Source organism: Gymnoscopelus braueri (assembly GCF_963280865.1).
Source record: "Gymnoscopelus braueri genome assembly, chromosome: 14".
NCBI classification, from domain to species: Eukaryota; Metazoa; Chordata; class Actinopteri; order Myctophiformes; family Myctophidae; genus Gymnoscopelus; species Gymnoscopelus braueri.
This window is the reverse complement of record NC_137619.1, coordinates 40,839,629-40,855,899: the sequence shown is the minus strand read 5'-3', so window position 1 is coordinate 40,855,899 and position 16,271 is coordinate 40,839,629. Positions and strand designations below refer to the sequence as shown.

The following is a 16,271-nucleotide window of genomic DNA, read 5'->3' as shown; positions in this document are numbered from 1 at the left end:
CACGTTTTAATGACGTCAAACCCGAGTTTAATATGTTCGTTTAGTTTGTATCGGGACAGATTGAGACATGTTTTACATCTAACTTGTAGATCTTTGTATTATTATTATTATTATTATTTACATGTGGGATTGCTTGTCTAGTGTCTGTTCTTCAATCATCGCTGTGACATAATGGCTTAGTCATGGATACACAACGGTCGTTTGTCACGACCGTCGATGGATGAACTTTAACCTGGAGTATCATGGATGAACTTCAACCAGATTTTAAATATAAAGTACTTACCCCATGTCCACGGATGTTACAATTACATACAGACCCTCAGAAGTACCCACATCTTCCGTATTATCAATAAAAAAGCATTTTAATCCGATTGGTGGCCATTTAATCCGTATTTTCTCCATAGGCTTTCAACTACGCGATCCTATCGGCTGGGAGGTGTATTGCACTGTGATACATTATAACTCCATGATAAAATGGTGGATTGGATGGATTAAAATGCTTCTTATTGAACAATACGGAAGCTAGGGGTACTTCTGAGGGTCCGTACATAATTGTAACATCCGTGACCATATGTTAAGCACTTAATATTTTCAATCTGAGCGTTTAAGTAGATGTACGTGCCGTAAATGAAGAAAGTGCAAACACCAGATTGAAGTTCATCCATGACAGTCATGTTAAACGCAGTTGCTTCGCCCTCCTCCTCGTCGCCTTTTAGTGACGCAAAACGTTTTGACATTCATGTAGCAGCGTGAGAGAAGTGGAAGGTAATCAACCCATTATTATCAGAGTTGATGTCTTATTAAAATGTTTACAATATAAGCCTTGTTGATACACGTGCGTGGTGATATATATATTTAACCCAATGAACCAAGCAGCTGTTTTGTCAACCTGATAAGTGATAATTCACTTATTATTAGCAGATAGCATAGCATACCCAACCTTGGACACTGTGGTATTGTGCATGACTACATAACGAGCTAAATGGCTAACTGTCTATTTATGTTCTTCTCTAACTAGGTTGGTCTCTGCCTGGTTTGTGTAATCATCCGTTTGTTGTGATCTTCTCTCTAACTAGGTTGGTGTCTGCTTCAGTCATGTCTGTTATCCACCATCTGTCCAGATCCTTCATTGGGCTGATCAGCCCAACACAACAGAGAGCTTTCAGGTCAGTTAAGGAGCTTGCATTTTCTAACACACTCCTCCATATGATGTGTAGTGAGTGTGACCTCTTTCTACCTCCATGGTAGTGACAGGGTAAATGTATTTGTCTTTCTTGGCCTTTTAGTATTTAATTTAATCTCTTCAATGTTGAACAGCCATTATGTTTATACTTAACTTAACTTGACCAGTCTAAATACATATCTAGGGGCGAAGATATAGCGTATCACTATAAAATTGATATGTTTTGCTCTTTACAAAGTAATTTACTGCATTCTCACCCCACTGATGTTTATAGCCTTTTTTTCCTCAAAGTATCTGTCATTATCTACTACATTATAGTCACAGTTGTTGATAATGAGTTTATGTTGCTTTACATCTGTACTTAATTAATCACTTGTGTCACTTATGACAAAAAGGCAGATCTTCAAGCCCTAAGTCTGATTGTAACATCTTGATCCCTGGACTCTGTATTGTGTATTTAGTTACCGGTATTTGCTTAGTAGATTGCCAGTAGCTATTGACTAATACAAGTTTTGTCCTGCAGTGTGTCAGCAGTTGCAGCAGCCATCCAGAAAATGACAAGAGTACGAGTTGTTGATAACAGCCCTCTTGGAAACACTCCTTATCATCGCGCACCGAGAGTCATCCATGTCTACACCAAAAATGGAGTGGGGAAAATAGGTGACACAGTTTTGCTCGCCATCAAAGGACAGAAGAAGAAGGCACTAATTGTCGGACACAAGATGCCTGGAGACCGCATGACTCCACGTTTTGATTCGAACAATGTTGTTCTAATAGAGGACAATGGCAACCCTACAGGAACAAGAATTAAAGTCCCCCTACCTACACATCTGCGCAAGATGGAAGGAGACTACTCCAAACTGCTTTCCATTGCCAATAAATTTGTATAGAGACAGCATCATGTATCTAACCACTTAAACCCTTGTCCCTTTTCTGCTGTGAACATTTGGCAAAAACAGATCTACAAGCTCACAACGCATTGTAACACCTTGTGAGCTTGTAGATTGCTGAAGAGATTTGGTGTAGGGGGAAAACAGGAGAGGGCCTTGTATAGTGAAATCTATCAGTCTCTGGGGAATATGCTCTGTCATCAATCTGCTCTTCCAGTTCCAGCTTGAACACTTGCATATTGAACTGTCTCTGAAGTTTCTCATTAGTTGATACAGAACTGCTCAAAGCTGTTAAGCGGTGTCAAGGACTGCAATGAAGGCGCGCTGTTAGACGCTGGCGATCAGGTCTTGACGCAAGTCTCGGTGGCCGTCTTCTGTTTCCTGTGGTACAGAGCCAATGAGACATGTCCTGGTAGGACGTGCACACCAGCTTGTAGAACGCTGTCAGTCCCTGGTCTAATAAAGTTTAAGTGGTTAATTACAAGCAATTTCTACTGCATCTCTTGATGTTATCGGACTGTACATTTTTCAACCAATTACATTTGTTCTCTATAAAGTGGTACTGTGCTCATAATCTTTGTCTTTGGTCACTGTCCTCAATGTGTCAAAGTTGCTTCCCACTTCATGTGCTTGCACAAAACATTGTGTGTTTTGGGAGGAATGATTATTCCATATGTGGGTAAGATGACTGTTCCATTTCACTCTTTAGGATGTAATGCATCATTGTATGCTTACAATAAATATAACCTTTACAGTGATTGCAAGTCATGAGTTCTACCATAAATATAACCGAACAAAGCAGTCATGCTCATGTTTTTCTTGCGCTATGAACAGCAAGCAATTGGATGCAACATACCTCAAAACAAACACTTTAGGGGTAACATTTATTGAAGGCACAACATACATTCAAAAACACCATACACACAGTAATGGCATTCCTTTTCTAACAGTGTCTTGACAATCACATGGTGCTATGATTAGGGAGTAAGGCTTACATATTCACATTCACGCCTGTAAATAACACTGGTCTAAACTGAGGCTCACTACTTGAATTACATATTAAACTTCACTAACCGTATCCCTGAATTGAACAGACTTCCCCTGTAACAGTACAAATTTACTAATTTCAGGTATGTTCTTGACTTCAAGTTCAATTCAGGGGAAAACGTTTAATCAAACTGCATTTCTACAGTATATTTGAGGCAAATGAGAGGTTTTCTACAACATTGCACTGCCACCTACAGGTTGAACATTGAAATATTGGTGTTAAAAAAACTTGCAAAGTAAAAATGCTACATAACAAATCTGGTGTAATCAGAACCACTGCAGTAACAAATTAATCTACATGTCAAAGAAATTAATAAAACGGATATTTGTACGAGACAAAATAGGATTTCATTACCACAATTGTAGAAATGTGGGCTGATAGTCAATTAAGTGATATGCAGACGTCATACAGACATCAAAGCATGTGGGGCATTACAAAGTTCTGATACTACAGTATGTACATTAGCAGTTATCTATCATGCGTTGACCCATGCCGTTTACATCAAGAGATGACAGGTGTGAGCATCATAGGGAAGATGATTGCAGCATAGCAACTCTGCTTTTTTGCGTCTTTTGCATAGCAAACCCAAGGTTTGGGGCGAGAGGTATTTAGCTTGGTCTTATTCTACATTACACAGCGCTTACCGTTGTATACATTTATTGAGGTGTGTGTAAAGGATTGTTTATCAACAGGACACTAAGGCTGAAGGTGTTCAGGGCTCCGGCTTCATGGCACACTGCAGACGCTCTAGCTTTTCTGTACATCTCTGGTGAAAAGGTCCTCTTCAACCACACATGGTAATGTAGAGCCACTAGAACGTTGGGGAAAATCACAGGAATTGGTAAAATGTTAAGATGAACAACATAGACAGGCTTTGACACTGCTTTCTTTAATGTTCCAGCCTTTGTGAACTCCCTGTTTGTGACCATTGCCCTGATAAACAACATAACTGATCGCATTTGCTAGTGGTGAACCTGACACCTGACAGGGCTGACAAAGACTTCCATATGCCTTCTCTAGCAACAATAGATTATTGAACTGCCAATAAAATAATGCAATTTTGATACAGAACTCACTTCTGTGATGTTCATTTCAGCCATGCCTTCTCCTTTATCTAGCTGCTGGAAAGATCCTGTTGAAAGTCAAATTAAATTAACAAAGTATTTCTTCATACAGTATAGTACAGTACAGTGTGCAAATGTCTGCTGTTTGTGGGTTATGATCAGGGGAATATTGTTTACATTTTTTTTATGAATACATGGATATCACATCTATTGTAGAGGAACAGTACTCACTGAACATGGCTTCAAGTTTGACCAAGCAGCAAATGAAGTTGTCAAAGTCAATGACTTCATTCTCAGCATACCGCGCCACCAGAAGCTGGTTCAGTCTGTTGTTCAGTTTAAAACCTTAATTTAAAAGAGATCAGGGGTTACAATCGCGCGTGTGTGTGTGTGTGTGTGTGCGTAGATGCAGTAAGTGCTCTCAAATATTGTACCTGCTGCCTCCACAGCAAGACGCATTTCATACGAGCTCATGGCCCCTGACTTGTCGAGGTCAAATTGTCTGAAAACACCCTGCGAACAGAGGGAGAGATTAAAGGGATACTTCACTTTCAAATAAAATAAACATTTAAAAAGATTATAAAAAAAAAATGAAAGAAGTTATGGCAAAATAAAGGCCCCCTCACACATTAGAGTGTCCTACTAATGTGTAAACTCCAGATGTACAGATACAACTGTACATTGTTCACTAATATCCAAACCAACTCTTACCAGCCACTTTCGGATCTTGTTCCAGAGGAGCTGAAACTCCACCAGGCCTAAACGTGCACTGCCATCTTTCTGGGAATAACTGAGTCAAGGTGTGAAATTACTGTTGGACAGAGATTGTCACTAACTTTACAATACTATACTGATATATCCCCTTTTATTCATGACTGACACCTCAAGAGGATACATCCATGAGATTGACCATAGTCCTACAGGACTCCAAACTGAATCCATCGGTCTTCAGATCTTTGTCTGAAATGACAAAAATAGATTTATCAGAGACAGTTCAACCAACTCAGGCTCAATTTATTACACAATGACAGAACATACGCTGTCAGTGAATACATTAACAGTGACTGGAAAGTAATACCATTGTGTTAACTTCACGATTAATTGTAAACAAATACATCTCACTCACGTCGAGTCACCACTCTGTTCAGAATGGTCCTGAGCTCATGAACCGATATCTCCATATCCTGAAAAGAACACGAGAGAAAATTTACAAATGTTTAAAAAAGTTGCAAAGGAGTTGTACAGGTTTTTAGTTTAAGTATGATTTACCTGTGGCAGGAAACTTACCTCACCCGCTAACTGAGCAAACATGGACTTAAAAGAGTCATCAATATCATCCTCAGATATTTCTTCCTGTGGGCAGACAAGCAATTGAAGATGTGATGCATTGGGGTAAAATACCGATCATTTAACCACTTTAAATTCCTATTTTGGGCATGGCATTATAGATTAAGATTTTCAAAAAGTTTTAAAATGTTCAAAGATAGTGAGAATAACAGATCTGCATGCTTGGAGCCTGTGGATTAGCTATTTTTGCTATACATCATACAATTAAGTAAATGATATAGGGCTAAATGGTTAACAGCGTCATTATCATCACTTTTGGCTCAATAACTTCCAGAAGACTACCTCATCTTCCAAGTCAGCACCGATTTCATCATCCATTTCTCTGCAAAGGAAAAACACGTATTGGTACAAGCCACAGGTACGAATACACATCCACTGATCCATCTAATCAAAATAATGGCCACGTACAGTGTTTCGGACTGCTTCTCAGTGAAGACTCTGAGGACAAAGTCAGCCTCTTGACTGGCCTCGAAAGTGGATGGGACGATGAGATACTCTCCCGGGGGCAGACGGAGACGCGTGCTCACCTCTCGCAGATTGATGAAGGTATCAGAGCGAGCACAGGATGAGTGTGTCAGAAAGAAATCCTTCTTGAGGTGGACACTCTGGCAGCCCTTGTACTGAGGGATTACATGACAAAACTGCAGTTGAAATTCCAAGAAACGCTTGCATATCAGTGGCAATGTAGACAGTAGAAAACAACAACAAACATTCTCTCAGTATGGTATTAATCATAATGCTGTGGTGCAGTCTCGGGAGTGGTGGCATTTGGTGTTATCCCATACCTCGTCTGGGATCTGCATAAAAAGGGGCATGAGCTCAGGTTATATTTCAGAAATAGTGGTGGTAAAAGAATGAACCATATGCATTTAGAAATGGGTCTTGTCCTGCCCTGCTCTCACATCATAGATGGCAAAGCCAATGGTGTGCATATCCTGGCCATGGCGCCGATATTTCCGTCTGTCCTTCTGCATAAGAGCCACCAGGAAACTGCATGCCACCTCATCATCTTCTGGGTCGTCATCCTCCTCCAGCAGAGTGATCTTATACTGAGGGTTGATCCAAAACGTGTCTGTGCAGAGTGCAGATGACCCATTTGAGATTATTCATTTGCACGTTTGTTGCTTGCAGTAACAATAAGTGAACAACAATATACTATATTTATGTCTGTAATTGACTATATTCACATGGCAGCCATTTAGACTACCTCATACACAGGGCATGCCCCCCCCCCAAAGTATTAAAGGAGAATTCCGGACAAATTAAGTGTTATCTTTGATGTCTCGTTACTCACCTACCGATGTGAAAAGTAGCGTTCTTTTTTTTCATATATTCCCCTGTCGTCATTTTTTAAACCCCCTCCGTTGTCATAATGGGAGCGCGTGGCTAAGGGAAATTCGTCTATTATAACCGACGCAAAGTTGTTTTTTTCACTACTAGTATTCATAGTAGAGTCTCATGATAGTCAAACATGCGTTGAAACTATCTGCGAGGCTGCCGTCAATGGCGAACGATTTAACACTGGTTGCTTGTTTCCAGATTCTGGCAACACGAGTTGCCAGGTTCTGGAAGAAACAAACAAGCAATGACAACGGAGGGGGTTTAAAAAATGACGACAGGGGAATATATGAAAAAAAAGAACGCTACTTTTCACATCGGTAGGTGAGTAACGAGACATCAAAGATAACACTTAATTTGTCCGGAATTCTCCTTTAAGTTAAGGAAAAAATATACTTGCTGCATCGATGCAGCCATAAGGGTCTGCTACTGTCATACGATGTACATTTCCACAGGGACTATCGTGTGCATCCCAGATTTTATGACCGTACATATTCTACTGCCCAGACTTCCCCCAAAAATGGTGCCCATATTTCCTTAGTGCCCACCTTTCCTGTATTCTTTAGAACGTCTAACCCACATAGCCTACTAACTAACTATCAAACACTTGGTTTGACAGCGTCAGTGGGAATTAATAACCTATAACGCTGGTGCAACGTTGGTGAATGTTTTCTGTGACACATGGCGCATAGTGGTCTGTCAGATCAGATGGCATGCCCAGAAGAGCAACAGTCCCGCAACGTAACGTCACGTCACGTCAGAAACACAGAACAAGCCAGCAGCAGTATCACAGGTCTTTATAGCTACCCCAAGCATCTCCCGATACGGTATGGAACATCTTGTTCTTAATCTGACCAATCCGATCATTTTCGTTGCATATTTACTAGCAAATCGATGTTAATGCTTACCACCTGCCCATCTAATTCTCTCCCCCAAGGTGGACAAAGCCTCTTCAGTAAACTACATGATGTGATTTGTTTAATCTTTTTTAAGTCGAATAAATAAACATGCAACTAATAAGTTGCTCTTGCTCAGACAGTAATATGTATATAATGAGGTGTATTACTTTAGAATGAAGGTAATAAGTAATATGTAATGTATTAAAAAATAAAAGTAACTTGCCCAACACACTGCCCATTTCATAATACCTCTGGCGTGAGAAGCTTATAGCTACTTCAGGCTTGTACTGTATGTTAAAAGTTAATCTAGTTTCAAGTTCCATGAGGATTTCTTTATTGGATGTAATTTTGTGTTCATTCTCTTCAAGTTACTTCTCTTTTTTAGTCATGTACTTTTTTTTCTTCTTCAACCAACATGCTTATGTTTTAGTGTGTAGCATGAATGTTCTTGGAACTCACTGGGGTTATTCCTGCAGCCCCCAGCAGTGCTGCCTCTCCTCCACGTGCCGTAGAACTTGATAGCGTTCCAGTGCTTAACACTGTCCTCATCCAGAACATCTGGAGTCAGGTTACAGATCTCCAGACGGGAAAACTGCCTCAAGAACTCATTGAAGGCCAACCTGGATTAACGAGAATACATATTATTCATATCATGACAACAACAAAAAATAAGTGCTTGCTTGCCAGGAATATAACATGGAACATTTATAGGAAGTTTCAGAGATCTTACCAAAACTCCCCGTCTTCCATTTGAAGATGCAGATCTTCCCGTTCAGATGGGTCAATCTCATCCCATTCAGGGGAACTGAACAAAGAGAGACAGACAAGGATATGTATTTTAAGAGGTTGAGACAACGTGGTTATAAAATCAAATGGATCTAGTTAGTGGCAATGCTTGGGTCTCCAGGCTCACTTGTCACTCCAGGCACCAGTCCACTCCACCTGTCCCCAGGGGTTACGCACTCTGATCAGCCTTTCTGTGTGACCACGGAATTCTACCTACAGTACATAGCACAGGAGAGTTGACTGGCATGGTCTCACAGACACACATACTGTCTACTGTACATAATCTAATGTGGATAGATCAACAAGAATACACAGACCTCCTTGAGGCCAGTGACTGAGTAAGCATGGCCCTTCACAAGCTTCTTGAATGTCACTGCCTCCATGTCAAAGGCGCTGGTGATCTGTATTTACGTGAAAACATGGTCAGTGCATTTCAATAAGAGAGCTGAGTGATATGGACAAAATCAAATATCACAATATGTTTAACCAAAGACCTCAATATCGATGTGATGATAATATCATAATATCAATTTATCTTAAAAAAATAATCTTCAAGCTCATAACGATAATGATTTAAAGTACAAAAGTGATTAAGTGATTAAAAACACTTCGATATAATATTGATATATTGCCTGGCCCTATCTGTCAGACAAACTAAATGGAAATGCTTTCGGTGCCGCTCAGCCTTTCGAAACGGAAGAGCATTGACGGGGCTGCGGTGGTTTGCCCGTAGGCCCAGCACTTACGTCGATCGAACAGCCCAGCAGCGAGCCTCTCTCCAGGGCTTTGCTAATGATCTTGTACAGGTCTCTGGGCGCTTTGCGGAGCTCATACATCTCTGACACACCCCCTGTGAAGTCCTCAAATCCTTCAGTGGTGCTGCCTCCTGACAGAGCCTCATAGGAGCCATTCAGCCTGCAACCGCACACAACACACACAGTTCATTTTTAATGGCATCAGCCAGAGTGCTTGTGAATGTGTCTGCTGGGAGGGTGGCTTTCCGTTTTATAGCTGGAGTAATAAGGACTAGCACTGAATAATTCAACAGCTGGGTGGAGCCTTCAAATACATACTTGGAATATGCCTTCTCCAGCAGAGCACTCCAGAATTCATTGCCCTCAGCAGAGTGAACAAACATGAGCTCTCCGTCTTTGACCGGCAATCTGTCGTCAATCACGACGTCAACCCACTCTCCGAACTGCCAGAACTGCAACCCAAAAAAAAAAACAATAATCAAATTACCATATTCAAACATTATTCAAATATAACGTGGTAGCTTCCTGCTAGCGAATGGACAAATCGTTTCATTGCCAGGAGACTGTTAAGTACTTGGAAGTGGAAGATTCCAGCGTAGTCATCTTGGAAGGACTGGCCGTGTGGGACGACCCGATGAAGAAGCCTCTCATTCAGGGTGAGGGAAGCAATGGCTGCAAGCAGCCAGCAGTCACCTGTAAGTCAGAAAAGGAACCAGAGAGAGAACGATGATCAGACCATCGTTATGACAAGGAGATGGAGAATGTAGCAGGTTGTTAAAGGGATAGTTCACCCAAAATCCTAAGCCAATAATTTGATGACCGGCAAACCGGTAGGCACGGTTCCGGTAGGAGACACAAAGGAGACTCTTTGTGTCTCCTACCAGAACCACTGCCGGTCATCAAATTATTGGCTTAGGAATGCCAATAACGACAAACAAAAACATATCCATGAATTCAAGTATCCATGGGGTGACTAAACGAACGATCATTTTGGGGGTGAACTATCCCTTTAACAATGTTTTTTTGTTTTTTTTGTTAACACTGTTAAGCACAAGTATCAGTCACTGTATCTAGAAGGATCCATTTTCCAAACAAAGAGGGGGCAATCATTTCCTATGCCACTCTACATAATCTAGTTTTCTGTTCACCATGATTCAATTATGGTGAACCGAAAACCGAAAAGCACTATAATAAGTGGAAAAAATCAGCATTCATTGCCTTCATTCAAACCAGAAAATGTTTCAGTTCTGTCGTTTTCAGCAAGCTTTTTACATTAACTCTTCATCGACCAGGGCACTTCCAGGCATTTCTGTGTTAACCTTTCCCAACTGATTTTGGCCTATCAGAACTCACCTAGTGCTCCCTGACAGATGTCTGTTCTGGTAGCCCCGCCCAGGATGAACTGAGGGTCATCTGTCAGCTCCTACACAAAATGAAAGGTCAAAGTATTACTGATATGCACCTTTAGCATACTTGTATTTTCAGACGACAATTATATTTATAATTTCAATTGAACAGTATGAAAATAATTCACTGTGTTTTAGGAATTACCTACATAATAACTAACTACCTAGCATCCACCATGAAATTCAAAAAAGAAAAATAAATAATAATCAAACAAGGCAGCTTAGAAATGTGCGCATACTATATTTGAGCTGTTTGCAGCACCATCTGGTGGTCGAAATTGCAGACAGTGACATGCACGCACGCACGCACATACACAGAGACACACACACACACACACACACACACACACACACACACACACACACACACACACACACACACACACACACACACACACACACACACACACACACACACACACACACACACACACACACACACAACAATAGTTTTGCACTCACTGCTTTGCAGCAGCTCAACTAATAACAAACACTGTTCTTCCATCCACAGTATACTGTACTGCATATTGACAATGTGTTATTGGAACCAAGTGAAGTAAACAAATATGATAGGGAGTGGTCAGAGGATGGCACGGACTGCCAACAGCTGCAGTGGTCTGGAGAGCAGTGGAGGACTGAGACATTCCTGCCCCTACTTGTCCTGTTCTGGCCCAGACATGGTCCTAGCTCTATACAGTATACTGTAGGTATGTGACTGGCATGTTTATATGCAGACTAGAGACAACTGGCCTGAGGTAAACTGAGGGCCTTTGACATCAACAAGACCCATGAAAATCCCATCGTACACAGCAAATACCTCAGTGTTGAGAGTGTAAACACCAGCTAGCCCCAGCACTCCTTATTTGTGTCAGTAGTTGTTGCCTATTTAGATAGATGCTAGCTGTGTTATTATACAGATGAATGTGCAATGTGTTTTCATTAGATAGATTTGTGATGATTACTTGTTCATGGATGCTGAGAACAATATGTTATTTAGACAGATGCTACCTTTGATGTCTGCCCGCTAATCCTAGTTACTTTGTAGCACTTAGGCCAAATTGGCAGTTTTACTTGACCACTCACCCTGTTGTTGATTGACAGGGTTCATGTCTCCTACTCAGATGTTGCATTCTGTGCAACATCTGAGTGGACCCTTAAGAGTCCAAGTAAAGTGGACCCTTAAGGGTCCAAGTGATGCCATGTCATTATTCTGACGTCCCGTTGTTCCGACTGGCCCCATTATTTCTAACCCTATCCCTAACCCTAACCCTAACCTCACACTAACCTAATGGCCGTAATAATGGGATGTTGGAATTATGAGCAGACCCCCCCTTAAGAGTTCAAGTAAAGTGCTTAGTAGTTCCAAAAGTATAGTCCAAATGGGTTCAATTGGTCAATTTGGTCAACTGTTAGTGTTACATTAACAATGATGATTTTACAGTGTACACGCAAGTTTTGATGGGTTGTGTTTCTTGACGGGCTACTTCATATCTACATACATGTGTGCAGTGCAGCATCACGTCTCAGTTTGACAGAAATATGAATTCCCCAGACAAATCTGCATAAATGAAAATGTAATTTAGGAATTGTTCAGCGAGAGCGCATCAATGATGGAGAGATTAATCCCAGGTTACAGATTATTAAAGCAGAAATCCAATGGGGAGGGTGCCTGCTCTCCCTTAGTTAAATTGATTAGAGAACCATTAATCACTTGAAGCCCAGCATCCACATTCTGGGGGTAACAATAGCCAAAAAGAGCAGATCTACAAACTCACAACGCATCACGCTGTGAGCTTGTAGATCGGGTATTTTTGGCGAAGAGAGTTGGTATAGAGTGGAAAAGAAGGCGTACCAAGTATAGTTGCAACTAAAGTCCAATTCACTAAGTATAGAGGGTTTAAAGGGATAGTTCACCCCCAAAATGTCATTTTTTTCTATCGATTACACACCCCATGACTTGAATTCATGGATATTCTTTTAGTTTTTGTCGCATTCCTAAGCCAATAATTTGATGACCGGCGGGGGTCATTAGCATCTTTGCGCCGGTCATCAAATTATTGGTTTAGGAACGCGCCAAAAACTAAAAAATATCCATGAATTCAAGGCTTCATGGGGTGTGTAATTGATAGAAAATAAGTCATCTTTTGGGTGAACTATCCCTTTAAGTGGTTAACTCTTACCGTGGGCCTCATCCATTCCACATCCTGGGTTTTGGAGGAGTGGGGGGCCAGTTCCTTGAAGCCCAGGGATGGAGGCTCTGCCGGGAAGCAGGGGTCTTCAAACAGGCACCCAGACTCCAGACATTCCTGCTTCAGTGCCTCGTAGTCCTGGTTGGAGAAGGGCAGCGCCCTCTCATTGGATCCCATGCCTTCCTCTCGTAGCCTGTTGGCTTGTATGCTTGCAGAGATCCCTCCCGCTTGATGCATACTGGTGCAAGATAAAAATACAAGGCTGGGTGGGTGTGGATGGTACCAACTATAAATAGCAACATGCTAATCAGTAGCACACACTAGTCTAAAGTCCAGAAGCACGGCCGTCATTCCGTGTTCATGCTGGGTTCACTACAGGGTGATTTCTATGTTATGGTCTTCAAATCCATTCCAAACGATTTTTATTTTTCCCTGCTGATCATCATCGTGGACTGGATCTGGGTTCTACCAATCTGGCCTGACTGACACATCAGTGAGGCATTGATCTTATTCATGCCAGAGGATATCAGCAACCTGCATTTAGCACAATCCACAAACCACACAAATCTTCCACTTTGCCATGTTAAACCAAAGGCAAGTTATATAAATTAGTAGCAAACAAATTAAGCTTTAACAAATGTACTACTGTTCTTGACTATATTATACTTGAAGCTACCAACCGTTTTAGAGTTTTGTTTAGTTGTGTGTTGTAATGGTGAGACTAATTTTTTTTTTACAGTAAGCATGCTAATAAAATGCAGGCAAATTAAAGCCCAACAGAACAAACATATCAGCTGTTATGTGTATAAATACAGAATTACAGATTATTGACAGCAGGTGATTCAGCAGTATGAGCCAGAGAAAGCACACCACCACCACCTTAGATTTAGAAACCAAACATGATACCTTATGTGTGTCTATGAGCAAGCTGAGGGGATAAGAAAAACATAGTTGGCATCGATATTGGACTTGCTTGAAATACAGAATTTCTGAAATAATGTCTATTATTGTAGACTCTACAGGACTCAGTTTCAGTTACAGTAAACTGTTCAAACATGTTTTGGTGCTGTGTGAAAGAAAGCAGACACTGGGGGAGTTTAGAGTTTCCCCTAAACAGTCCCTCTCTCCTCTCTGAGTGCTGCTGGCAGGGTGCACTTGCTTTCTGCTGCCAGAGAACACTCATTAGAGAACTTTTAGTCAGTTCACCGGAGAATTGATCATGTATTTATGTAAGAAGAAAAAAAAGAAGAGGAAGATAAAAGAAGTTAAAAATTGTTTTGGACAGCAGACTGGCTGTTACAGTAGGTCGGTCGGTGTGATGTTTAACAGTGAAACGGCTCTGAGAAGAGAAGTCTGGTTAAGTTTACAGCCCCATGGTCCACCGCACACGAAAGGAATGTTAATGAGCAAGTTTCTATAGGAAGAAATTGTGCAGGGAGGACACAGTGAGAGATGGACTGACTCTGTGTGACAGAAAATGAATGAATCAATGAATGAATGAATTAACGAACAAATTAATTAATTAATAAACAAAACATGTAGGCTATGTGCATAACACACACACACACACGCATGCATGCATGCGTGCATGTGTGTGTACATAGCCTACATGTTTTGTATTGTGTGTGTGTGTGTGTGTGTGTGTGTGTGTGTGTGTGTGTGTGTGTGTGTGTGTGTGTGTGTGTGTGTGTGTGTGTGTGTGTGTGTGTGTGTGTGTGTGTGTGTGTACTAGCCTAGATGTTCACACACTCACACACGCTATATTCTATTTATGTGTGTGTGTGATACCACAACCAAATTCTATGGCCAAGGACGTGGTATAGCACGGCCCCTAGACGGGCCCCGTGCCCCCCTGTCTCTGTGTGTCTGGGACCCTGCAGAGTGCAGACCCCCTGTCTCTGTGTGTCTGGGGCCCTGCGGACCCCCTGTCTCTGTGTGTCTGGGGCCCTGCAGAGTGCGGACCCCCTGTCTCTGTGTGTCTGGGGCCCTGCGGACCCCCTGTCTCTGTGTGTCTGGGGCCCTGTCCTGCGGAAGAGTGAGCGAGCGGCTAGCTGGGGAAGAAACGGGTGCCTCTTTGGTGCTGATAGAAAAGCTGATCCATGCAGTCCTATCCTATAGTGAAGTCATCCGCAGTATTTTCAACCTCAACAAAACGCCAGTGACAGACACACACACACACACACAACACACAACTAAGAGCTTCTCGATACAATACTGCAAAGAAACTACTGCATGGTGGACGGTGTCCGTGTGGTCTCCAATAAAGTGAAAACACGAGCAGTGACCCATGTTGGTATGTTGATGGTATGTGTGTGCCTGCGGTAACATTTCTGTAAGGCCTAACTAAACTACTATTGCTATTGGCGTGGCAACAAGAGGCGTGTGTTGGCTCAGATCGCTACTTTATGGCACCTGTTCCTAAGTCTAAAGGGCTGTGTCCTCTTTTCTGTGCGCACTTCCCAGCAGTGGAATTCAGAGATTTATAGACAAATCGGCACACGCATATCACGATTTACACATGTATCACAACAAGTTAGTATTTGGGAACTTTTCATCAGTTTAAGTGTTCAACCTGGTAGCGGTACACGTAGGCTAGGGGAGGCGTAGCCATGGCTCACAAGACGACCGTCATGGATGAACTTCAAAATAGTGTTTGTATTTTCTCCCCTTTTGGCCCGTACATCTACATGAACGTTCAGATTTCAAATATAAAGTGCTTACCCCATCGCCACGGACGTTACAATTACGTACGGGCCCTCAGAGGTACCCGTATGTTCCGTATTTTTGAATGAAAAGCATTTTAATCCGATCGGTGGTCATTTTCTCATAAGAGTTATAAGGTATCAGAGTGCAATACACCTCCCAACCGATAGGATCACGTAATTGAAAGCATATGGAAAAAATAGCCACCGATCGGATTAAAATGCTTTTTATTGAACAATACAGAAGATACGGGTACTTCTGAGGACCCGTACATAATTGTAACATCCGTGGCCATGGGTTAAGCACTTTATATTTGAAATCCGAACTTTTATGTAGATGTTCGGACCAAACAGGGAAAAAATGCAAACACTATTTTGAAGATCATCCATGACTGACAGTCATGTATCAGGGCTAGGGGGGAGGTGTAATGACAGGCTGCTTCGACAGCGCACCGTTAACTTTAGTATTTTCTTCACGTCAACAACCTATTCTTCTATACACTTTAGATGAAAAAATAAATAAGGGCAACACTCACCGATGTGAAGGGAACTTCCGGCTCTCTCTGACGAGTTGGAGAGTAATAATGTCATAAATCAGTGTAAGGGGCAGTACAGACAGTAGGCTACAGTGGTGCAGTGGACGAGAGTGTTCACTGCGGGAAAG

General features: G+C 41.7%; 2 protein-coding genes across 2 annotated transcripts; one reads left to right on the top strand and one right to left on the bottom strand.

The window, feature by feature from the left end:
- Positions 1-719: 719 nt before the first annotated feature.
- mrpl14 (mitochondrial ribosomal protein L14) lies at positions 720-2,807 on the top strand. The gene is made up of 3 exons (XM_080449533.1): positions 720-765; positions 1,077-1,166; positions 1,707-2,807. Exons 2-3 carry the CDS (start codon positions 1,096-1,098, stop codon positions 2,071-2,073), a joined length of 438 nt encoding a protein of 145 aa, XP_080305659.1. The 5' UTR covers positions 720-765; positions 1,077-1,095; the 3' UTR covers positions 2,074-2,807.
- A 136-nt stretch (positions 2,808-2,943) lies between these two features.
- LOC308100266 (calpain-1 catalytic subunit-like) lies at positions 2,944-16,271 on the bottom strand. The gene is made up of 23 exons (XM_080449244.1): positions 16,144-16,271; positions 13,812-13,833; positions 12,897-13,143; positions 10,664-10,733; positions 9,885-10,003; positions 9,629-9,762; positions 9,302-9,470; positions 8,873-8,956; positions 8,683-8,768; positions 8,500-8,574; positions 8,229-8,389; positions 6,435-6,604; positions 6,318-6,329; positions 5,941-6,152; positions 5,815-5,854; positions 5,473-5,538; positions 5,312-5,369; positions 5,081-5,145; positions 4,897-4,965; positions 4,620-4,698; positions 4,417-4,530; positions 4,198-4,253; positions 2,944-3,932 (listed from the first exon to the last, which is right to left on the bottom strand). Exons 3-23 carry the CDS (start codon positions 13,140-13,142, stop codon positions 3,906-3,908), a joined length of 2,112 nt encoding a protein of 703 aa, XP_080305370.1. The 5' UTR covers position 13,143; positions 13,812-13,833; positions 16,144-16,271; the 3' UTR covers positions 2,944-3,905.